Below are 25609 nucleotides of genomic sequence, written 5' to 3'. Positions count from 1 at the left end.
ACGGTATGATTTTTTTTTTCTACTTCTCTCATGCCGACCCCTGTCAAGTAAAACCCTTTTTTTTGGCGATGATGATGATGACGGATGAGGAGGAGGAAGAGGAAGAGGAGAAAAGACAACTCTTGTGAGCTATTCCACACCGATGGTAGTGGTATCCTAATCTACAAATCCAATCATGATAGTAATCGTACTAAATCTGTCCAGTCCTGTTTGAAACTTCCCCAAAAATGTATTTCATAATTAACCCACGGCATCATCATCAATGCAAAACAAAAAAAAATTGGAGAAGTTGTTGAAATTTTCACATGCATTTTTAAACAATTGACTGCCAAAATAAGAAATGGGTTCCATACTGACGCAAGTCACGTGTATAAATACAATAACAATACATTTAAATAAACTAATACTAAAATCAAAAAACCTATATACCCCAACCTCCACACACACATACACATGCCTAATACTTGTCACCAAAGAATAAATTGTAATTATTGTAATCAAATGGTAGTGTACTAGTCGTTGTATTATTCACATTACCACTGTCCATTGTTAAAAGATCCAGAGAAACAAAAAATTGTTGGAAATCCATCAAATTTTGAACATCAGTATTATTTGGATCATCAGTGAAACTGAAATCATTCAATAAACGATAAGCAAAATCATTCAATCCTAATTCAGTTTGAGTGCTCTTACTTTCATGTCTTTGAATCAATGCAGAAATCAAATCAGCACTAATCTCAGCATATCTTTTGGCTCCTTCATTACACACAGCAAAATGTAATAAAATATACTCAGCATTCTTCAAAAGATTAAGCAATTCACTTTCAGTATAGCCTTCTTCTTCATATGATCCATTAAGAATAGTAATACCCAATATGATTGAGGAATAAAAACAACATGTAATAATCACATAACATTCCATACGCTTAAATTCTTTAAACGCAGTGTTGATATAATGATTCATTATTTTAATAGCCAAAATTGACGCTTTAGTAGCTGCTTGACAAAATTGTTTTCTCAACTTGGCATCATCATCTTCTGCTGGTGATTTCTGCATTCCTGGGTTAATGTTACGAACAGCTTCAAACATGAAAAATGGTTGACTCAATAACATAATCGCCCATAATTGTAACAAATGCATCATTAATAGTATGCATGTATTTCCATGATCTTCATTATCAGCAATTTCCATAGGATTCAAAATATTATCAAAAGCCAATTGAGGATCAAGATTTTTAGACCATAATTTTAACTGGATCGCAAGATTTTTAGTTCTTTCCATGTCAATAACTTTATCTTGATAAAAGTTTGCCACTATTCTTCCAATCAATGTACAAATTTTAGTCAATTCAACTTGACATTTGGCATTGAAATCCAAAGAAGAAACCAATAAATTTGATGGTTTGAATCTAGTTGAATCATCCCAGTCATAGTCATTAATGATCAATGGTCTTCCAATAAATACAGGAGAAATACGATCAGATATGTACAAACTTCTGAATAACCTCTTTCTATATTCACATTCTGAAGTGAATTTGGAAAACTGTTCATTAACAAAATTCCTATGCAACCCCAATGATTGAGCATAAGTTATGGCAAGATTAAGATGTACCAATGCAGTCGACTTTTTCAAAATAGATTGATAATAATGGTAGTGTAAATAATGACAAATCACACACCACAAGGCAGAATCTTCAACCATATCGCGAATCAAGAATCTAGCACTATCATGATACATAACACCCTTCTCCGCCTGCGGAATCTTGTTACTAAAATCTTCATAAGTGGACCCAATGGCCAACACAAGATATAATTGAACCCGTTTTTCTTGTACTTGTTCACTAGTTGGATTCAGATACACAGGATTGACGATATCATCATAAAACTTGTTCATTTCAAAAGTGAAATACATATCGTTGATGTTTCTTTTAAAGCTTCGAATGTAGGTGTCTCTTTCTTCCAGTGGCGGTAGAGGTGCCACTTCTCTAATCGTGAGTTTCAGTGGTCTATCACTAACAGGGCATCCACGAAGATCTTCCGTTAATTTGGTCGATCCCACATAATCATAGAATATATTTCTAGTTTCATACAATACCGACAAGGGACTAGTCTCACCCATATATCTGAAAGTACCTGATTTATCCATAAGTAAAATGGCACTTTTACCATTCTGATTGGAGACGCCATCTTTGTCGACGGTCAGTTTTGAAGTATTGTCATCTATTGGTGGTTCTTCCGGTTTCATATTCCGTTCATTACTTTGTAAAGGAAATGATAATAATGGTTGTAAAGATTTTGGGATACATGAAGTGTTGTTGTTATTATTGTTATTATTGACTTCCGACGCGTTCGGAGTTGTACCTGGGGTTGGAATACCCATGCTGCCATTTCTACTACTACTATTTGACGGGGTAGATGAGAGTGGTGCTATTGGTTGATACTGAGTTGGCTGATGGTATGTAGGGAATGGTAATAAAATTTGCGGCATAGGTTGCGGTTGTTGTTGGTACTGAGGTGGTGGTAATTGATGTGAACTATTGAACGCAGAACAATGATTGGAATATCCTTGTACTTGAGGTGGAGGTGGCTGAATCTGATTTCCTGGAACTGGCAACGAAGAAGGATAAACTGATGGATCTGGAGAAACATAGGTATGGTGCTGTGGATAATCTTGTGGTGGTGATTGGGTATGTTGTAACAGTTGTTGTGGAGGTGGTTGGTAATGCTGTTGTTGTTGATGTTGTTGTTGTTGCCTTTCGGCGTCTGCTTCCTTTTGTTGTTTCATTTTAGCCATACGTTCACCTCTTAATGAACGTTTGTCAATAATGGTGTATAAACAGTCAATACCTTTCTTCAGACATTCAAGACAAGGTGTTTGGCCCGAACATTTGAATTTCCTCTTTTTACAGTTATCACAAGCACTGGATACTTTTTGTCTTTGATCATCCGGGATTCTTCTGATTCTCTTCCTAGGAGTTTTTCTAGATTCTGAATGTATAGTAGATGACATGCCTAATGATTTCTTTATCCGTTATTGGTTTGAAAACTTCCGTGATCCTCCTCCCAAAATAAAAAAAAGTTATATTGAATAGTTGTAGAATAACTGATGAAGTTACAGTTAGCTTAATCTTTCCACAGTTTCTTATCACCAAATCCTAATAAGAAATAGTAAAGTGAAAATTAAAAGAACCCAACACTGGACTGATAAATAATATAAATCCACAAATGACGGATAATGAGGAGTTTTGTTCAATCAATCAACGTGAAGATGAAAAATGAAATTGAAAACTTTAATCCTAAAAATTTTTTTCTTTCCCTTTATTATATTTTTTAATAAGCAATGAAGAAAAAAATAGAATATGTAGAATAAAAGATAGAGAGAAAAAGTTTATGTGTGATTCTTTTTCTTTGGAACTCTTTTTGTCTCCAACCCCCCTCCTCCTCTCTGTCTCTGTCTCTGTCTCCGCCCACAATCCACGACGACATTTCTTTTTCTATTTCGCTCCTTCGCTTCACCATCCGCGTCCCGGCCATTCGACCTTCTCTTGCTTTTCCTCTTCCTCCTGCCATTCACCATGCACATTAACAATGATAAACAGCAACCTTAACAATTCAACAAAATGGAAAATGGAAAATGTCGTTCATTCATCACAATGGTTTTATATGCATCATTTCATATTTGACTTTCGGCAATATTGATATTACTCATAAAACAACAAACAACAACAACCATCCGATCAGTTGTATAATTGCTAAGTATAACTATGACGAGATCACCCACTTGGACGGAAGGTTTTTCGCAACATTTAATCAAATCTAGGTGCAAAAACGTGATCAATTACGGTTCTACGCTACATTTTAAGAACAATAATGATGAACATTATCGATATCTGTATTATTATTAATAATAATATTATTATTATTTGAAATTTCTTTCCATATTAGTAAGAATATTTTTATTTGTTACGAATGAATCAATGTGATTTGCCACAATTAACTTCAATTTTGCACACTATTTTTACAATATCTAGCGTTATGAAACTGTTTATCTTATGCTAGTCCGTCTATTTATTAATTCATAATTACTAATATAACTTCAAAAGACAATTGACCAATTGCTGTGGAAATATGTACATTTGGTTATGATACTGAACCAAACTACATTGTAGATGTCTCTCTCTTGAAATAGTCAACCCTTTGCTCTTACCTTCACCGCCTTCAACAGATATCCGCGCTTATTCAAACCTAATTTAACATTATGGTGATAATTTCCGTCTCTCTATCTTTGCGTTCAATTTCTAATTAATCATCAAAGGATCTAGTTGTCCCACAAAGTAAGGCTTAATATTCTAAGATGATGGAGAGAACACACACACTAAATTCTGAAACGGACTCCGGTTTTATCCACAAAATTGAATTTTCCTTTTTAGTCTTCATGCACTAAATATGAAATTGGTCTTGCTACACGACCTACATTAAAAATATCAATCAACACTGGGAACAACTCCATAATGAATGTTTGCACCATCTGATCTTGCCGAAAACGCCGGTTTGTGCTGGTGAAGGTGTGAGAAATGGTTCTGATAGAGTTTATGAGATATATATAAGTAACTAAATAGTCACAGATGTACTGAAGAATGTTGTAGCAGATGTTTGATTGGGTTTTTAAGCAATTTTAAGTAAGCCCGAGGTGTGGGTGTCACTGGACGATAATTGCCCCATGGATTCAACTCAACACTTCTATGTCAGTTATTACCATCGTTTCTGTTTTAAAGTGTAACTGGATAGTTGAAGAAACCAAATGAATGTGAGCTACTGCAACCTATTCTGTTCGTTATGCTTTCTCTTACTCTGTTACTGTTAATCAGAACCTGGCTGCTGTGTGTATTTTTTTTTTCCTTCAACCTTTTTTTTTTATTTTTGCAACAATTGGTTGTCAAATTTTAATAGGAAACTCCAAATCAGTTACGACAACCAATGATTAATTCTTATCTTCAAAAGTTATTAGAACAAAGATTCCCAACTCCAGATTTGTCATGTAGTACACCAAAAGATTTCGCCAATGAAAAGCTTCGTGTGAACAAAGATTCTTCAATATTGTTACATGATGAAATACTTGCGTCAAGTATTCCAGTAGAACCACATCCTGCTTTTGAATATGAAATTATATCTTCAAAATATTTTGTATCTCCTCAAGAAGAACCGCAAAACCATAGTGACAGAACACTTGATACCTTGAATCGTGTTGTTAAATTTCGTTCTTGTCCTACAGTTAATTGTGATGATTCCGTGAATATCAATTATTGTATTAATGAACAAATAGAATGTACAGATTTCACCACCGTTGAACTAAAAACCAGCGATTTGAAACATGAATCCAGTTTCTTAATTGAGATTCCCAAATTGCTCCATGTACCAAAATCTACGGTTATATACGATTTGCCAGAATGGAATACATCAGATTCATTAAATGTTTTTGATATTGAGCCCGAGGCGATCCAAATTCCGGATAAGTTTATATCTGACGTGATTCCAAAGATAATCGATTATGAAATGAATTCAATCGCAAAATATCAACTAGATCCGTGTATTATCCAAAATCAGTCTAAACAGAATATACCACATTGGAAGTTAGCAAAATGGTCGCTCAATTATGAGTATCATTATCCAAATATCAAATCATTCATACAATTCATTATTGATCAAAATAGAATAACTGAAAGTAGTAAATATTTTGTGTACCCTGTGACAAGATTCGATCATGATCATACTAAAAAGAGATCAATACATCGACTTCGTGAATTTTTCATGAAACATTTTCATGATGATGAGTTGTGGCAATTACCGAAACATATATTGATTGAAGAAATGTCTTGGAATCCATTTGGTTTTGATCTTGAATGGTTTATTGACAGACATGTTGAGGAAGTTGTTGATGTGGGTCAAATAAACCAATTATCAAAAATAACTGTCTGGAGGGAACCCAAGTTGAAATATATCCCAACAAAAGAAGATTTGGTTAATGATCCTTATGACAGTATACACGAAGAGCCACCAAAAGAACCGCCACCAACTCATTCGGTGCAAACCCAATTTCAAACAAATATGGCCACTTATCAAAACGATACTGCCGAAATTGAAAAATTAGCATCACTTCGCAAGAAAAGAAGAATTGGTGTTGATTCAAGCATTATATTACCACCTGAAATCTCCACTTTACTGTTTGTTCATCATAATAATACACTTACTGAAGAAGAGTCTTTTTCAATACCAGAACCAAGTGAGATATCTAAGGAGGAAAAGGAAACAATCAACTATAACTTTTCTTCCACGCAATACATAATCATAAATCAAACATTATGGGATATGGATTACCAACTAGCAAATAGATTAAATGATACAATTCAAATCATTGAATCTAAACTTTCTTATCCAATAGATATAATAATTAATGCAAGCATTGGAATTGTAATAACTTCATCAGAATATCTCATTCAAGTTGATTCAGACAACAACTTCCTAATTTTAAAAGAGTTGATTCATTGTAAAATGTATCTTCTGGAGGTATATGTAGTTGCAACAATATCCAATCCTTGGTTTCTTGAACATTGTGGAGAAAACTTCCAGAAATTGCAAATTCTTGCGTTGGGATTTGACATCAAAATTGTTCTTGTCATTAAAGAAGAATTATTCCAGTATATAATTGACTTAATCAACCTTGAAGGACCTGAAGTTGTGAACAACTTTATTGATCAGACAAGCCAAGAGTGTTCGTTTTTATGTGAATGTGGATTATCATATTTCCAAAGTATTCGAATCATTGAAGAATTTGGATTTCATGAATTCATCACCAGTAATATCCAAGTCAAGTTGGATAGGTTTTCAAACATCATACCATCGGAACTACTCGTATGTATATGATATGATTATCACTCACCAGTTTCCTTCTATTACTAACTAATTATATCACATTAGCATCATTTGAATAATGTCTATGAAAGTGAACTTTATTGAACATTCGCACGACCTGGTCTAGTTGACACGCAGTAAATTTTTTTTCTGATTTTTTTTTTTTTTTTTTTTCTGTCGCTCGATTCCCAAAGGAATTTTTCAAAGCGATTCAACGAACAACATCAACAGTTAATAACAACACTATCGTTGATTTACCTTTTTTAATTTCTTGAATCATTGACTACTCAATTTTATATCTAAAATGGTTGTTTTATCAGGTTCTATATGTACACGTGGTGGTAAACCTCTTTTGTCAAGACAATTTAGAGATATCTCAAGGGATAGAATTACTGCTTTGCTAGCCAATTTTCCAAGTTTGATTTCCAATTCTTCAGGTCAACATACTAGTGTTGAAGATGACAATGTTAGATATGTTTATCAACCATTAGAAGAATTTTATATTGTTTTGATCACTAATAAAACATCTAATATTTTGCAAGATATTGATACATTACATCTTTTTGCTTCAACTATAAGTAACTTGTTGAGAAATATTGATGAAAGAGAAATTTTTGAATCATCATTTGAAATCATTGATGCCTTTGATGAAATTATCAATTTGGGATATAAAGAAAACTTGACATTAACTCAAGTTCAAACATTCTTGGAAATGGATTCTCATGAAGAAAAAATTCAAGAAATTATTGAAAGAAATAAAGAATTGGAAGCTGCTGAAGAAAGAAAGAGAAGAGCTAAGGAGATTCAAAGAAAAGAATTGGCAAGAAAAAATATGGAGCAATTACCAATTGGTGGTGGAAGTAGTTCCGGTATGGGTTCTTCATCATTTGGCTATGATAGTTATCAAAGTAATCAACCAACATATCAACCAACTCCAGTTGTTGAAACCACTACTACTAATAATAATAACGAAGGTGGTTATTCTGGTCATTCATTGTTATCTAAACCAAGAGGTGGTGGTTTACAATTGGGATCTAAGAAACCAACTGGTAGAAGTTTACCAACTGGAGGTGCCAGTGAACCATTGCTTACTGGTAACACCAATCAGCCATTATTTGCCCATAAATCAACCTCTGGTCCTTCACCTGCTGCAGCTGCAGCTACTGTCAGTAACACAGAAGCTTCACCAGCTCCAAGTATTAGTAGAGTTCCAAATAATGGTATCTTAATTACTGTTAATGAAAAAGTCAATGCTGAAATTAGTCGAGAAGGTTCAATATCATCATCAGAAATTAAAGGTGATTTACAATTGAGAATAAATCAAGCTGAATTGGCCAATGCCAAGATATTGTTGAAGATTGCTGGTGATAAGAAACAATTTAAAACCCATCCAAACGTTGATCGTAATTTGTTCCAACAAGAAAATGTTATTACTGTTAAAGATAAGTCCAAGACTTTCCCATCTAATGATCACCCATTGGGAGTTTTAAGATGGAGAAGTGTAGGTAAACAAGATGATAACTCATTAGTTCCATTTATTTTTACAATCTGGGTTAATGCTCTTGATGATGGTCAAGTTCAAGTTACTTTAGAATATGAATTGACTAGTGAATTTATTGATAATCATCCAAATCATCCAAATATTGAGAATTTAAAGATCTTGGTTCCAGTTGTTACACAAGATGTTCATTTACAAGAAGGTGGTAATGATACAGTTTCATATGATGTTTATGAAGATCAAGGTATTGTTTTCAATATTGGAAGTATTTCAATCGATGATCCACAAGGTTCATTTGAATTTACTGTACCAGTTTCTGATGAAGAATCATTATTCCCAATGCAAGCACAATTTGAAATTACTAATCAAGAAGTTGTTGAAAGTGATGTTTCTTTAGGAGGAGTTTCTATAATTGATGTTGTTTCCAATACTGAAGATGAAGAATCCTTACCATTTGATTTACATTCAAATATCACTTCAGAAGGTTATTTCATTCAATAATGAAAAGGAGGGAAAATCAAGAATGGGTGATCAACATTTACAATTACAAAAAGCAAAAACAAGAATATGTAAAATCTGTTTCTAGTGAATACTACAAGTAATATATATATATATATTATAAAAGAAGAACTGAAAATTAAAGAGGAGGGGTGGAGGATATACCCTCTAATGTAAATATGATTTAGAATAGCTAAATAATAATTGAAGTTCCACCAAGGGCAATTGAAAATTGACAATCAATATCATTCATTTTATTCAATTCAATTAAAATTTTCTTTCTAGGATCTTGTAATTCTATTTCATCTGCATTATCAATACCATCATCGAATTCTAATATTGGTTCCTTAACATGATTAATAATTATATTTAATCCAGATAAAGGTTTTTCAATTTTTGGATTTAATTTTTTACATTCATTTTCTAATTGTTTTAATTCATGAATTAATAACTTTGGAGTAAGATGACCATATAATTGATCAGAATTAATTTCAATTGAATTTGAACATTCTAAAATAATACCAGATAATTGATTATTTAATATTAAATTTGAAATATTTTTCCAAATTAATAAATTTTTTGATAATTTGCTAGTTAAATCACTTTCAAAATCACCAAATAAAAGTATTGATTTTGATTGTAATTGATGTTTAATAAGAAATGCAGATGATATATAATGATGATTTAAAGCTTCGGAATTTTTCATTATTATACCATTAGAATTAGGTGGAATTGTAGTTATTGATGAACGTCGTCGTGGATGATCAGACATTCCAAATGATGGAACACTAAGTAAATTATTATTAGACTGTTGTTGACTTGGTGATAATGAATTATTACGATGATGTCGATGTGATGATGGTGGTTCTTTTTCTTCTTCGACTAATTTGTTAAATTCTCCATGACTTAAATCAAATATTCTAACATCATAATTACCTATTCTTGTTGAATATTTAAGACTGCTATCCATATATCTTAAATTCACAATGTTGAAACTAGGCATATTTGGCCATATTGTCCCATTGAATAAATGTTTTTGTATTGAATTTATAGTACAATGAGATCCATAAATGAATTTATTCAGTAATTTATTATTGAATCCTGCAGAATTAATAATTAATCCTGAAACATGATCTAAATGAGAATGAGTTATAAGATAATTCTCCATATGATTGAATATTTGTTGAGTATGTAGAATTGATCTATAAGGATTGAATTTTTCAAAAGGTGTAGTTATTTGAATATTTTCATGATAATAATAATCAATTGATTCACAATCAGGATAATAATTTAATAAATCACAATTTGGCTTTTTAAATTTTGATTCTTGATAAATTATTTCAGTTAATTTACCCATTCCACAACCTGCATCAATACAAATTAAATCCTTATTTAAATTATCTTCAAGAATATTTTCATAACTTAAATTTGCTGGTTTTAATAGTACTGAACAAGTGTTTCCTTCTATTGGACCTCCAGATGCACCCAAAAATGTAATTTCAAAAGACATAGTATGTAATTGGAGGGAAATTAGAATCAACTAATAGTTAATCAATGATATTTCTTCTTGTGGTAGTAATGGTGTTGGTGTTGGTAGAATTATGAATATCTTTTCGAACGGCTTTTCGTAGATTCCCGAAAAAAGTGATGATAATTTTTTTTTTTTTTCTTCCAATTTTTCTGTTTTTTTTTTATAACAGTTACTGACGAAATTTAAATTAGCCCAAGTATAGATATAGCAATCGATCCTTTTGCGAAATTCCAGAAAACAGAAACAAATATGTCAAATGTATGGAACGTAAGATCTGCTGGGATTGACTCTGTTTGACTGTTGTGTGTTTATTTGGAATAAATTTCACCTATTCAATAAATTTTCAAGTCAAAGACTTTGATTTAAATTCAAATTTCTAGTTCTAAAAAAAGAAAAGGGAAATTGAACCAATTTTCTTTTACTCTTGTTGTTGTTGTTGTTGTTGTTGTTGTTGTTGTAACACTATATAACTTTGGAGTTAATCAAATTCCTAACTCCGATTAATTAAGTTAAATCAGTAATACCCAAAAAAAAAATAGTAAATAGGATTAAAAGAATATGAAATTTACCTGTCAGTTAGTTTTGCTTTCTTGTTCAATAGAATAATCTAGATTGGGGAGAAGGTAATTATATATATATATGACTTTGTATAACTTAAAAAAAAGAACAATACCACTGACAATTCCAATACAATTTTCAAAGTTTCTGTTGATTGCTTTTCATTAATTTGTTTTAATTTATTCGTCACTACGGGAAAAAAACAAGAGCTCCTGCATGGTGGTCATTCTTCTAGAATCATGCAAAAGAAACCTTCCTTCTCCTTTTATTTTCTCCTTTCCAGAAATTACACAAACTCTTCCAGCGCATTCCAGAAGCATATTCATGGAAGATGACAACTCACACACTTCTGCCGCCCGTAACCAACCAAACAATAGCTACCCTGCTAATTATTTGGTTTGTTTGTTGGTGAAGTATCGCTTGTTTCAATGCAAAATGTGCATAAATTGGTCGAGATATAATAACAATAACAATTGTTACCAAAACCTATAAAAGTGTCTGCATGGACTTAATTTAAAAAAAGTAAATTAACTTCAAACGATAACGATAACGACAAAGCTTGTTCTTCCAAGTGATCGTCTTGCTTGCGTATGACTACGTGTCCCCTCGAGGAAATCATCAACCAAAGTGAAAGAAAAGAAAGAGTAATCTCAAGTATCATAACCAACCCTTCGGAAATCCATAGAATTCATCTGAAATCACACAGATCCAAACCTCTTCTGTACTGAGTAAGCACAAAATATGTCTTAGTAATGCATTTCTTTCTTTTCAACATTCAAATCTGTCGGCGTGTCGTGATAACTACAGTTTGATTATTTTCAAACACACACACAGACACATGTTCTGTACATAACGCAATAAATTAATTCCCTTTCTTCCGTGCATTATAAGATCTTTTGTGATAACCTTTGACTTGTACATCTCCTCTTTTTGAGTAACACATTGTATGTGTATTAACTATTATTCGTCTACATAAAAAATAAATTAATACAAACATGAAGGCAATGCCATTGGAAGAATGAACTGCCATTTTTCTCTAATCCTCTCGTGTCTCTTCAAATTTGGTTATTCGTATCAATTTTGAATGTTTGTCAGTCACTAAAATAAGTTCAGATTACTAATCAAGAAATTGCATTTACGAATCACGTGATTGGTATTGAAATGATTCAATTTCTAACCATTCCCATTATCCCCATGACATTGCCTTAGTTTATGTATCTCCTGAACACCTCCATGGTATATATACAATGTTTTAATATCCAAAAGTGACAACCTTTGTGTACTGGGGGCATTATCAACAATCAATGAGCGATTATGATGAACCAAAAAAAAAAAAAAAAAATTATTGAATCTCATCTTGCCTGCCCTGGGGAAATGCTTTGATTCAACTCTGCAATGACTACTATAGACACCGTTATAGATACTACATTAGAGTCACTTGGAAATTCGGATTATACCCAATTTGATTTTCAACTAAACGAAATCTCACAAGCTTTAACACAGATTTCACAACAAGATGTTCCAACTTCATCTGATCAAATATTGAGAATATTAAATTATAAACCCGATGGGAATAGTATTCCAAATTTACGTTTATATCGTGGATTATTATTATTAGTAAGAAATATGGCACCTTTATTAGACACTTCATTATTACCATCTGTTATTTCAAGTTTCCATTCATTTATACAATTGAATAAAAATGAATGGATAATTAAAACAATTACTATTTATTGGCAAATACTTGCAAATTTTAAACGATGTGATTATATATCTGAAATAAATGAAATGTTTCAATGGGCAAGGACAGTTTGTGAGGATATCCCAGTTATTCATTTTTTATTTCGTCAGTTTAATACATTAGATCCAGAAATAACTAATGAAAATTTATTAAAATTATTAAAATTGAAAAATACTTATACTATGGATATGATTTTTGAATTATTTAACAAGATTAAATTTGATACAGAACTCAGTCATGATAATAAATTATTCATTCATTTATTATATGATATAATAACTCATGAAAGTTTTGGAAATTGGATAATTATTCAAGAATCTCTTCTTGAAAAATGGATAGATTTATCATCAATAATTATACAAACTAAAGATGATTGGAATAATTATCAATTAACTGCTTTATTATCTTGGAATTATACATTATTTATGAATTATTCAAAATTGGAGATTAATTTAGATGATGAAAAAACTGAAGAAATTATTCTGGGATGTTTACATATTATTGCTGAATTAAGTAAATTTAATGCTACTAAACAATTCATTGAACATTATTCAGATTTCTTACCACGTTTGATTGATGTTTTCAAATTTATTCATGATAATATTAAACCTATAACTATTAAAACTGCTAAAATTGAAGAAATAACTAAATTTCCATCAGTTAAATCATATATAATTGTAATATTATCCTACCTTGCCTTTGAATCATTTGATAATCAAGAGAAAATTCGTGAATTGGGTGGTCTTGCATTAGTATTATCCAATTGTATAATTGATAATAATAATCCTTTTATTAAAGAACAAGCAATCGTATGTTTGAAATATTTATTAAATAAAAACCCAAAGAATCAACAAGTTGTCGCTGAATTAGAAGCTAAAAAAACAGTTGATGATGATGTTTTACAAGATGTTGGGTATCAAGTAGAAGTAGTTGATGGGAAAGTTACAGTCAAGAAAAAGGATTAATAAACGACATTAATTATTTTTTTGTATTATTTGGAACTATTCAAAATTAAAATTAAAATTGTAAGATATCACTGATAGCTTGTTTAACCTTTGGAACACTGGCTTCATCAATCAACTTGATTCTCTTTTCTTTAGTACTCAAAGCTTTCAATTCAGCTGGTAAAACATCTTTTTCAAATGAGTATCCATCGAATGAACTAAGGGCTTTGTTAACAACTTCGGAGAATTTAGCAGGATGAGCAGTGGAAAGGGAGATGTACTCTACTGGTTCATTGTCTTGTTTGATGAAAGTGTAAGAAGTGTTGACACCAACAGCAGTATGAGGATCAATAACATATTTATCAGAAGTTTTACCATAAACTTGTTTGATGGTTTCAACAGTGGTTTCATTATCAACTCTTTGAGAATCAAAAATCTTTCTGGCACCTTCAATAACTTCTTGAGGAACTTTGAATTTACCTTGTTGTTTCAAATCTTGCATCCAACCATTCAATACTTCACCAGCTTTTTCATCATTATGAGTAGAATTGTCTCTAACCAAATACCATAATAATCTTTCAAAATTTGAAGAAATTAAAATATCCATAGCTGGAGAATAAGTGGATTTAACACCAGTTTCTTGTTCTTTGGCATATTCACCAGATTTAATAAATCTATCCAAGATATCGTTTTCATTAGTGGCAATGATTAATTTATCAACTGGTAATCCCATTCTATAAGCATAATAACCAGCCAAAATATCACCGAAATTACCTGATGGAACAACAAATCTAACCTTATCATTCTTGGTTTGTTTTTTCAATTGGAAATAGGAATAGAAATAATAAGTTTGTTGAGCCAAGATTCTTGCCCAGTTGATAGAGTTGACAGCACCGACATGGTATTTATCATTAAATTCTTTGTCACCAAAGATTTGTTTAACAATATCTTGACAGTCATCAAAAGTACCATTGACAGATAAAGTATGGACATTGGCATCTTCAACAGTAGTCATTTGTTCTTCTTGAATAGGACTGATTCTACCAGTTGGATATAAAATAAAGACAGAAACATCTTTCTTACCTCTTAAACCATAAATTGCTGCAGATCCAGTATCACCAGAAGTAGCACCAACAACAGTGATGATATCTTTTGGTTCATTTTCCTTTTTGGCAGCATTACGTCTAGTTAAGAAATATTCAAAAAGATTACCAACAAATTGTAAAGCAACATCTTTGAATGCATAAGTTGGACCATGGAATAATTCCAAAATGTACAAATTATCATCGATTTTCTTTAAAGGAGTAACTTCAGATGATCTAAAAGTGGAGTAAGATCTAGAAATCAAACTTTTCAAATCTTCATCTGGAATTTCTGATTGGTTAATGTATAATCTCAAGATTTCAAAAGCTAATTCATTAAATGATAAATCGGCCCATTTGGTTAAAAAATCACTTGGTAATTGTGGGATAGCTGATGGTAAATATAAACCGCCATCTGGGGCCAAACCAGTCATAACGACATCTTCAAAGGATAATTCTTCTGGTTTAGAAGAACGAGTAGATCTATACACTTGAGAAGACATCTTGTTTTAATCAATGAACAGGGAAGTTTTTTTAACGTAGAAGTTGATCAACAAGGCTGACTCTTTTGTTGAAATAGTTGAAAAAAAAAAAAAAAAATTTTCTCTTTGGTCGGTCATTTTTGGCAACAGGGTAGAAAAAGCGTGTTGTCAAAACCCGGTACAGGCTGTACAGCAAAACAGCAAAAGAAAAAATATTAGTCAGATCTCATGATGCAAATCTAGACTTCCTAATTGGGAAGTCATGTACTGTCGCATCTGGTATTAGTTATGAGGGCGTGTATGTGTGCTAAAAAGGGGAAAATTTTGCTTTTGGTGGTGGAAAAAGAATTTTAATTCCAATACACACGACAAATAAATCCTCGACCACCAAACATAGTTAGGATACAGGTTTGTAAAAATCCTATTCATTATTACCTATTCTACATCACAATCTGGATAAGAACATCAGTAATTTTTTGACATAAAACTGGGGCGGAAAACATGATCAAAAGATGTTCTGTTCAAATTTATCAATATAGAACTGTCAATTACTCCCGGGGTTCGATTTTGCTGATCAATTGGTTACATACCCAGAGTACTTCTTCTTCGTCAACAACAACATCATCATCATCGACTGGAGAAGGGGTATTTCCTAAATCAGTTTCGTCTTTTTCATTATATGATAATCTACAAGAACCACGAATTCATGAGAATGATAGTACATTTTTTGCTCATTCCACTACTCCATATTCCGACAAGTATTATCAACCTATAATTACTCAAGGTGCTAAAGGATTTGACAAATTAATTATACCGAAAGATTTCCAGGCACATAATCAAGAACTTTCTAAAGAGGATGAAGTGTCAGTTAATCAAGAGCAATTACAAGGTATTGTTAAATCATTTACGGCACCAATAGATGTATCAATTGGTTATGGATCAGGAATATTACCTCAAGATGGATATGAACAGCAAGAAAAACAAGAGAATACTTCAAAACAGTTGGACTTTATATTTGTAGTGGAGAATACAACACAATTTCATAAAGAGAATGTTCATCAAAATCCAAAGCATTATTCAAGCAAATCATTGAGTATAATTAAGCAAATACAGGGTAAAGATGGGATTTATTTCAATCCATTTGTAAAAGTTAATGAGAAATTAATTAAATATGGGGTGGTTTCTAAAAAATCTGCATTGTTAGATTTGAGTGAATGGCATTCTTTATATTTTGCAGGAAGATTGCAAAAACCTGTTAATTTTATAATTGATAATGATCCAATGATGAAATTTTTAAATCAATATAATTTAAAAAATGCTATGACAATTGCAATTTTTTTAATTAATTCTCCCCAATTTACTGAACGTGAATTGTATGAACAAATAACAAAATTGTCATATCTTGGAGATTTTCGAATGTATATTGGAGGCGAAAATCCGAATAAAGCCAAAAATATTGTATCTAAACAATTTCATCATTTTAAGAAATTATACGAGCCCATATTGAAGCATTTTATTCATAAGAATTACTTGATAATTTTAGATAATGATTCAGTGAATCGTACATTCAAAACCAATTTGAATCCAAATAGTAGAATAAGGTTGATTAGCTGTCTACCATTGAAATTCAGACAACAATTATATGGAAGATATTATGAGAAGTCAATCAAAGAAATTGTTAAAGATGACAAATTGGCAATGAATTTGACGAAAATCATAAGTAGAACAATTATAATAAGTTCTATCAAACAAGGCATAAGAGGATTTTTAACTGCTGGATTATGGAATTCAATTAAATATGCAATTGCAAAACAATTGAAGTATTGGAAAAGCAAGTAAAAGGATCTGTTTTAAGCCAACCGCTATTTCTATCTGTTATCAATGCACGATATATATTTATTCTATATTACTGATTGTGCATAACAACTGCGCCCCCCTTTTACTTTTCTATGATCTCAAATTCGACCTACTCTCGTCGTCGTCGTCGTAATTGGTTCATGGTTTATTTAGACCAGTCTTGTTCCTTTGTTCTTCGACCTCCTTTTAGTTTCTGTTGAGTGATTTATTTTTTTTTTTAAGTAGAATAACATCGTCAGTATTGACTATTTTCTTGCATACGAAATGAAATAAACTCTTACTATGGACGCCATTTACGGTGGTGGGTAAGAGATTAAAGTTTGAATGCAATAACGCAAGTCCAATTCGACCCACGATTTTGGATCTTACTATCGATTCCCTACTCTCCTCCTTTTTACAATCGTATCTGTCTTTCCTATACGTAAATGATGTGGATCGTTTAAGTATGTACAAGTATGTATTGATTTTTTTTTTTTGGCTCAGTAAATTCGGAGAAATCATCTAGCAGGTATATCTCAGTTTGATATTGCTGTAGAGTATTCGGTGAAATACAATTTGAATAAATAGAATTAAAGTAATACGGCAAGATTTCCGGGAATACTTATCCACCTTAAATTATAATCCCGCGGAGAATATAGGTTATGTGCACTTTTATGCAATTCCAACCTTATATTTAATCAATTTTACATTGTCCATATTTCCATCCCACCACTTCCCCCTTTTCTTATTGATCTTTAATAATAATAAACTTTATTTCACTCTTGGGCATCTTGTTTGTTGTACACACACACACAGTCATAGTCACACACACAGTCATAGTCACACACTCAAGCTCAAATAGCAATACTAACACTAAACTGAGAAAGGTCAGACAATGTCTTTGCGCTAATGGATCTAATTACATGAAATTTAACAGCAAATTCCTTGGAATGGGCGGGTTAAACAATAGTCTGGGATCAACCATTTTTGGTTCGATGGTTAATTGTGGTTTTTTTTGGTATAGTATCTCTTTTATTAGCAAAAAATAAAAGCATGCTTAAACTAATTTAATTCAATTTAGCACTTCCTTACTTACTTCTTTTCGTTACTCCTTTTTCTTCTTCTTCTTCTGCTGTAATATTAACTAGGAGCTTAATACCGACATGTTGATTCGTACAAATTAAAAACTGTGAAATCTAAAACTTGTCGATGCAGACACGCCCTCTAACAAAAAGTGCATTGCTGCGGAATTTAAACAATGGAAAAACAAAAATATTATCCGCTCCACAAAAAAATTGCCGGAACTGAATTACTCGGGGGGAGGACTAAAGAAACAGGAGTAGGAGTAAGAGAGGTGGGATGGTTTTTATTGTGCATTGCATATATATGTATATTTTTTTGGTTATTATTTATCAATTTAGACTGAACATGTGGTGGTAAAAGGCTTATGTGTCATGGAATGTCTCCAGTTGTGAAATAAATAAAGAACAGAAATGTATCATAACCTGCATAATTTATCTCTATTGTAATATTTAAGGTTGAATAAAGAATCTGTACAATGCAAACCAACAACCAATGTTTAATACCCAATTGAGATAAAAACAAATGGAATTTTCACTTTATTAGTCCTTTCGAATAGTCCGCTTCCGCAGTGGGTTTTTTTATTTTTGTTTAACTATGCAACGTAACTGTAGGAATTATACATTGTTACCCAACAATTTAGTTTTATCGCTAATTCAATGCAATTCTAGTTCTAAGTGCACCGTATGAGTTTGGTGTTATTTTTCTAATGTTTCATCCCTTAAATTCTACATGTTAATGATTGCTTTATCGTGTATACTTACTCTGTTGTAGTTACTGGTTTTCCATATTAGAATTTTGCATCTATTTTTGTTTTTTCTTTGTATATTCATTCGTGCTTATGACTTTAAACTTTTTTGGGTTTTGATTTTTAGCAATCATCTTTTCATTTACTATAATTGCTATTATTGTTCTTTTTATATGTAAAGATGGCTGAGATAAGAAACAATAAGCGGGATCAAGGGAGTATTTGCTCTTCAGTTACAATATGTTCTCAAGCAAAGATGAAAACTTCATAGAGATTTCGTAAGGGCTTACCCCCCCATATTCAACTGGATTAAGAAAACTAATAAATAAATGTAAATTTTTGTTTTAGATATATATATATAAGAAATGAAAGACAAAAGAAATACCCCCAAGATAATAAAAACTAATAATGATAATAATAAACAAAATAAAAAAGACATAAACGAAAACATAACTAAATCCTTTGTGATAAATGGTGTACTTTTCTTTATTATTATTTCAACCAACCACCTTTATTCAAAACTCTAACTGTATTTAAATCATAATCCTTCATCAAACTCAGGTTAAAATTCGAGACAGATGGTGGAGGAAGTAATGATGATTCATTGAAATTCTTAGATTCGATATTCTTTGGAAATGTAGTCAATGGAGTTAAAAGTGATGATTTTGGAGTAGACACCGATGTAGTTGAAACAGTACTGGTTGAATAAGTACTATCCATGCTTGGAGAATATGAGTTTCTTTCAATTGGTGAGTAAGCGCTAGAACTTGAAGCTGGCAGTGGAATATTCAACAGTGATGTTTGTTGTTGTCTTTGATGATGGTGGTGGTGGTGGTGATGGTGATGTTGATTCTTTCTCTTAAATACACTGTTTAATAAACTATCTGGATATATGGTGTTTGAAAGTCTCAATTGAGATAATTTAGGATCCTGGCTTGGAATTTGAACTTCTTCATCATTAAGCAGGTTTTTGGATTGATCACCTTCAGATTCAGAACTTTCTATTCGTCTCATGGAAGTAATGCTGGTATTGTTACTGTTACTACTAGGACTCTTGTTAAACATACGTGGATCATTTTCATAATAACTAATTAAATGGTATCTTTGATTATCTTTAGTAACCAATGAAAAGGATTGTTTAATTAAACCATTTGGTTCTTCCTTCTTTGTTTTCTTATTCAATTGTTTGTAAATTAAAAAATTCCCATTGTAAACTTTAGAAGCAGACCATAATTTACCATCAGTCCATCTCTTCATACCACATTGAGTTTCATTCCATACAAAAATAGTATTTGGGCGAATGAATTTAGTTCTTTCAATACCAGTTAATCTTCTGGTAATAATTGGAAAAATTTGCAATCTACATGATTCAATAATCAACAAAGCATCATAAAGCGACTTGATCTTACCACGATAGGTAACTACTTGATTCAAATTGGTTGCGTCATTAAATTGGTAATCAACTTCTTCTTCCGAATCATCGGATTGCATTAATTGTGGATTAAACTCTGATATAATCAACATTTTAATATAGTAATAATAATAGGAAACGGTTTTAACGTGCAACAACGATATACAATAAAGTATAATAATTGAAAGGATATATATATATATAAACTCCAAAGATTAAAATAAAAAATAGAAAGAAGAAATATTTAAAAAACAAAAAAATGAAATTTGAGTTTAATGAAACTTTTAGTTGATATTTATAATCCAAACCAACGTTAATCCTTTTTCTAAAATAAATAAAAGAAAAGTAGTATAATAATAGATTCAAAAAAAACAGGGAAAGAACGAACAAAAAAAGAAAACCACAAACAAAATTTTCTTTTTGGATTAAGGAAATTGTTGACTTTAATCTTAATTTTGCTCTTCTTGTTTAACTTCTTCTATGAGTTTAGCCTGAATTACCTAAGAATACAATAAACTATAAGTAATTCGACATTTTTTGTAAAACTAAACATTGTCTCAATATGTATCTTGGTTAATATGTATCAAATCCTAATAACCTCAATTTTGCGGTATCAATAATTATGCATAATTTATTTAGATAATCTTACTTCTACAGGTCACTTGGAGTTTGTTGTCCTCCTCCTCCTGCTCCTCCTCCACTTTCTTATCCTTAATCTTAATCTTATTCTTATTCTCATCGTATTACTTGAACTACTTTGCTACCCAAAACCCTCCTCTGTCCCATCCTTCTTCTCCCTCCAATCCTCTACTTCGTGACGTCTTGCCTTTTTGCTTTTTTCAATATTTTTCGCAATCAAATGAAGATCATCTCTCTACTTCCACACATAACTCACGCAATCAACGGTGGGATAAGTTAGCCGATGGCATGAATTTAAGAAAGCAAGCAATAGTTGGTTCGTCTTAATTAACGTATAAAAAAAACGCAAATCTGAACAAAATAAATAAATAAAAAAAAATCATCTAAAACAAATTGATTCAATTTCGGCGTTTAAAACAATTGTGTAAAATGAATGGAAAAGCTCAGTAACTAGGTGAATGAAATTTCCAAATTAAAGTCATTTTTTTTTTTTATCAAGAACAGTCTTGTCCCACACACCTAGGATTATTGTCTAAATACTTGAATTTTGTCCTTATGCATTGTTAGATTAGCTCTTACATCATAAACTCATCTTAAAAAAATTTGTCTATTTTTATTGCAGATTTTGCGATAATCATTGCGAAATGGAAAACAAAGACGAATAATAAAACCTAAATTTCAAACTAAAACAGGAATCACAAATCACAAACTCCAATCCCGGTCTGGGTTTCTCTTGCGGATATGTTTTAACTATACGAAATGAAATTAAACGTGTTCGTTTACTACTGTGTCTTTTAGGGGGCTGAAGATTCTCTCCTGGTTATTGGAATACTGCAGAATTATTTTTGTTGAGCTTAATTTACTTTGATCGTAACTGATCCCAGTTTCTTATTGCTGTTGTTCTTAACGATTATGGTAATAGCAATAGTGGTGAACGTGGTGTATATTCTAGAAATGCATCATTACAAATACCTACTGGAATTCATATTCAATTACCCGAGAATTAAAGCTGTCTTTCAATAAACAAGGGTTCATAACTGAGAATATCAGTGTTCTTCCCGCTAACGCCAGACTGAATCAGGGAACGGTGATAACGAACAATCCGCCTTTGCCTTAGATTCAGTAATTCCGACGAAAGAGATAACTATAAAAAGAATAAAAATAAAAATAAGGCGATGAAATGAAGAAATTAAAATGAAATAAAATAATCACTTACATATGAGTAAAGAAATGCGAGTGTCCGTCGATCATTGTTGATGTTACTTGAATCATGCTTGATTTCTTAAGTTGGATTTAGGAATCCCACTTGGTAGGAGTCGAGTCCACAATCCGGACGGAATACCATCACAAACGCATACTCTTTGTGGTTTATGTTTTTGGTTAATTTAGTGAGATTGGCATTTATTACATTACAATAGTAATAATAATAATAATTTCATGCTAAAAATCACAGGAGTTTCTTCTTTTTCTACTTCTTCTTTTGCTTCCAGAACACTCCGTTAGATGTACAGCAGGTTAATTTATTTACCCAAGGCATTTTTCTTTTTATCTTTCTTGTTGTTAATATGGGAGAAATTATCGGATATATGTCAATACTTTCTTCTCAAGTAAAACCTGTAATAAAAACTCAACTGCACAGCAATTAAAAACAAAATAGATAAAAGAAAGAACATACTGTATCTTGATAATATTATTTATATTGATGCATACTAGAAGTATACCGCATGCAGTCATCTTATCTTAGTATTCTGTAGTCTAATTTCAAATGTTCAATAACAGAGGAGAACTGCACTTCGTTTCCGATCCTGCCAGGTGTTGAGCATAATAGTTATTTCGATAAGATCCTCTTTCCCCCCCCCCCCTTTAATACTCTGTCAACATCCTACAGTATTGAATATTGTTGTCCCTCCCCCCTCCTCCTTCCCAAACATAATTTCAGGAACTATGCCCACTAGCTACATCTCATTCGATTGCTATCGTTATGAGCATGAACCAAAAAAAAAAAAAACCCCATCACAATCAAAATGTCTAATTGCGACATTTGCGACATTTCTTTATTTCTTTCTTTTTCAAATATAAGCCGCAGATGCTGAACTACCAAATCAGCACCTACAACCGAACCAAAACATAAACAACTCTGGTTCCGGAAACCCAAAGCACTTTTCCAATTCCGGTGTTTGTATACAGGTATTGTGTTTATCACGTATAATTACTTAAATTTGGAGAAGAGGTTGAACAAGAGGAGGAGGAGGAGGAGGAGAAATAGAGAAACCAAAAGAGATCTTACTTTTGCAAATTAAAACCCACAAATAAAAGAAATATGAACGTACAGACAATAACCTTATTGGCACAGCGTGTGCATGTGTGTGATTTTTCGTTTTGCAATTCAAATGAAGCAAACTTCAATTTAAAAGAGAACGCAAAATGTCTGTAAGGTTAACAATGAGAGGTGTAAAAGAAAGAGTGACATGCTTGTAACTTGACTATTATTGGTTGTGCCGAATCTATTAGTTTCCTATTTCATGCCTACGAACAAATATTTCATGCATCTGAAGTTCTTTAGTTCTGTTTCTTCTCCCGCTAAAAAAAAATGGCCAGTGTCTAGTTTGCTTTATTTTAAGACACTTTCAAAAGTAGTCATTGTAACTGAGTAGGTTAACCTACCCCCATTGTCGAAGCAACGAATTAAAATTTTCATGCCCATTATAATTGAGTAACCAATTTTTTGTTCATCATTCATTCAACAACAAGTATTACAAAAAAGGCCTTGGGCTTGACTTTTGAAAGTTTCAGTTAACGTAAGGTTATTGTCCAACTATCTCTTTTGTGGTCTAATATCAAATATTGATCAATCCCCGATCTTGCAAAGAAATTATTCATCATTATTGAAAAAAAAATTATACTTGTTTCGTTATAGTGGTCAATCCAATACTTTGATACATACGATGCACACTAAAATCCGTCACTAATAGACACCTGTAGAAAAAAAAAACATCCGATATCACAATCTGAAAAAGAATTCCAGGTTTAATTTTACATGCAAATTGTCATAAAAAGTTGAAAGAAATAGAAGAAAGCTTTGGTCTATTGTAAAAAGAACAAAATTAGTAAAATCTACAAGGATATACTTTGTGGTATCCAGAGTTGAAATAATTTTTGTGTCTACATTTGTACAAATAAGAAAAGAAACGAACGATGATAACAGTAATAGCCTTCCTGTTTCAGAAATATATACCGTTACAGGAACAAAAAAATTATTATTATTATTATAATATTATTATTTTATAACCTTGAAATCCCGAGCAACTTTGAGAGAAAGAAAACCTAGATACCAGAATCAATAATGATACCTTATTGCCTTATTTTGTCTGGATTTTTTTTCCGTTTTTTGTACTTTTGTAGATATTCATACTTTACGAATTAATTAAACTCAACCTTAACATTCACGGATCGGTGGGATCCTTCTGTGTGTTTTTAATATTGTCGTCCTTGTTTTAGAAATGCTAAAGCTATCATTCCGTCATATTGTAATTAGGCACAAACTAAGAACAGCGTATATGCACAGTATAGAAAATTAATCAAACAAAACTAAACTGCATTACAAATCACAAAATCTATAGACACACATACTCATACACACAAGCATACTGTAAATACAATGAAGCACCTTTCACCGACTCGCCCCCTTTTTTTTCTTTGGTTCTTGAATTCACCACATTCATATAAACCACAAGTAAAACTTTAAGTGGAGTTGCATTATATGGATTGTCTTTCTGTTCTTTTGTTCTTTTGTTTTTTGCTTTTAATATCGTGATACAGCCATTTCAATTTGTAAAATACACAATCCCGGACATCATCCCCTGCTATTCCGAGATGATTTTTTGAATAAATATCTTGCGGGTACTTTTATGGCGCAGAAAACATACAGAACATTGAATGAATAAAACATGGCTTTTTTTGATCACAGCTCCTTTGTTCTTTTTCGTGCAAGTGAACGTATGATTCCTGGTATGTACAAGTATGTTTTGTGTATACATCCCATCTATTTCATTGAATTATTCAACAAAACTTTATTCAATTCCACTTAAAATCCAAAAATCAATTTATAGTCACTTGACTGGAATATGAAGAAATCAATTTTCCCGTGAAGCCTCTCCGTTGTATTATTATTTTTCGGTTGGTTCTTATCTCCAGCACCCTCTATCGTTCCTTATCCCCTTGTCCCCCCCCCCTTCCCTTCGGAGAAAGTGCGCACGGTGGATTATTAATGTTCCGAGCATCTTAATCAAAACACCATCTATCAATATCTACTATTGTTCAATTGAAAAGACAAATAATCCATGATACACATACTAAGTGTCCAAAGAAAACTTTTTATACAATGGTAATTCCAAGAGAGAGAAATAAACACCCATATCAACTGCAATATAAGCATTTTGCTTCTGTGGTTAAAAAGAAATCAATACTTTCTTTTTCATTCTTAAATATGGATATATGTACAAATTTGAAGATTTTTGCAAGGATATCTGCATTTGTGATGTATTTTCTTTTTCTTTTAGCCATATGAGATTGTATTGATTTTGTAGCAACTGAAAAAAAAAATTGTTAGAATAATAATAAATGTACAATTTATTGTTAATGATTGCTGTACA

General features: G+C 31.7%; 8 protein-coding genes across 8 annotated transcripts; 4 read left to right on the top strand and 4 right to left on the bottom strand. All coding sequences in view use genetic code 12, as the record gives it.

Annotated features, from left to right (window-relative positions):
• Window positions 1–457: 457 nt before the first annotated feature.
• FGR27 (Fgr27p) lies at window positions 458–3010 on the bottom strand (the record flags this gene model as incomplete). The annotated part of the gene is made up of 1 exon (XM_002551179.1): window positions 458–3010. The coding sequence occupies one exon, from the start codon at window positions 3008–3010 to the stop codon at window positions 458–460; it is 2553 nt and encodes an 850-aa protein (XP_002551225.1).
• Window positions 3011–4977: 1967 nt separating this feature from the next.
• On the top strand, window positions 4978–6921 carry CTRG_05522 (uncharacterized protein; the record flags this gene model as incomplete). Its single annotated transcript, XM_002551178.1, has 1 exon — window positions 4978–6921. The coding sequence occupies one exon, from the start codon at window positions 4978–4980 to the stop codon at window positions 6919–6921; it is 1944 nt and encodes a 647-aa protein (XP_002551224.1).
• Window positions 6922–7213: 292 nt separating this feature from the next.
• On the top strand, window positions 7214–8908 carry RET2 (coatomer subunit delta; the record flags this gene model as incomplete). Its single annotated transcript, XM_002551177.1, has 1 exon — window positions 7214–8908. One exon carries the CDS (start codon window positions 7214–7216, stop codon window positions 8906–8908), a length of 1695 nt encoding a protein of 564 aa, XP_002551223.1.
• A 190-nt stretch (window positions 8909–9098) lies between these two features.
• PDE1 (3',5'-cyclic-nucleotide phosphodiesterase PDE1) lies at window positions 9099–10415 on the bottom strand (the record flags this gene model as incomplete). The annotated part of the gene is made up of 1 exon (XM_002551176.1): window positions 9099–10415. One exon carries the CDS (start codon window positions 10413–10415, stop codon window positions 9099–9101), a length of 1317 nt encoding a protein of 438 aa, XP_002551222.1.
• A 1974-nt stretch (window positions 10416–12389) lies between these two features.
• CTRG_05519 (uncharacterized protein) lies at window positions 12390–13700 on the top strand (the record flags this gene model as incomplete). Its single annotated transcript, XM_002551175.1, has 1 exon — window positions 12390–13700. The coding sequence occupies one exon, from the start codon at window positions 12390–12392 to the stop codon at window positions 13698–13700; it is 1311 nt and encodes a 436-aa protein (XP_002551221.1).
• A 52-nt stretch (window positions 13701–13752) lies between these two features.
• On the bottom strand, window positions 13753–15264 carry THR4 (threonine synthase; the record flags this gene model as incomplete). Its single annotated transcript, XM_002551174.1, has 1 exon — window positions 13753–15264. The coding sequence occupies one exon, from the start codon at window positions 15262–15264 to the stop codon at window positions 13753–13755; it is 1512 nt and encodes a 503-aa protein (XP_002551220.1).
• A 480-nt stretch (window positions 15265–15744) lies between these two features.
• On the top strand, window positions 15745–17082 carry PTH1 (putative phosphatidate cytidylyltransferase; the record flags this gene model as incomplete). Its single annotated transcript, XM_002551173.1, has 1 exon — window positions 15745–17082. One exon carries the CDS (start codon window positions 15745–15747, stop codon window positions 17080–17082), a length of 1338 nt encoding a protein of 445 aa, XP_002551219.1.
• Window positions 17083–19399: 2317 nt separating this feature from the next.
• PTH2 (Pth2p) lies at window positions 19400–20431 on the bottom strand (the record flags this gene model as incomplete). Its single annotated transcript, XM_002551172.1, has 1 exon — window positions 19400–20431. The coding sequence occupies one exon, from the start codon at window positions 20429–20431 to the stop codon at window positions 19400–19402; it is 1032 nt and encodes a 343-aa protein (XP_002551218.1).
• Window positions 20432–25609: the final 5178 nt, after the last annotated feature.

Source organism: Candida tropicalis, assembly GCF_000006335.3.
Source record: "Candida tropicalis MYA-3404 genomic scaffold supercont3.8, whole genome shotgun sequence".
NCBI classification, from domain to species: domain Eukaryota; kingdom Fungi; phylum Ascomycota; class Pichiomycetes; order Serinales; family Debaryomycetaceae; genus Candida; species Candida tropicalis.
The sequence above is the reverse complement of the archived record's forward strand: the minus strand, read 5'-3'. Positions and strand labels throughout refer to the sequence as shown.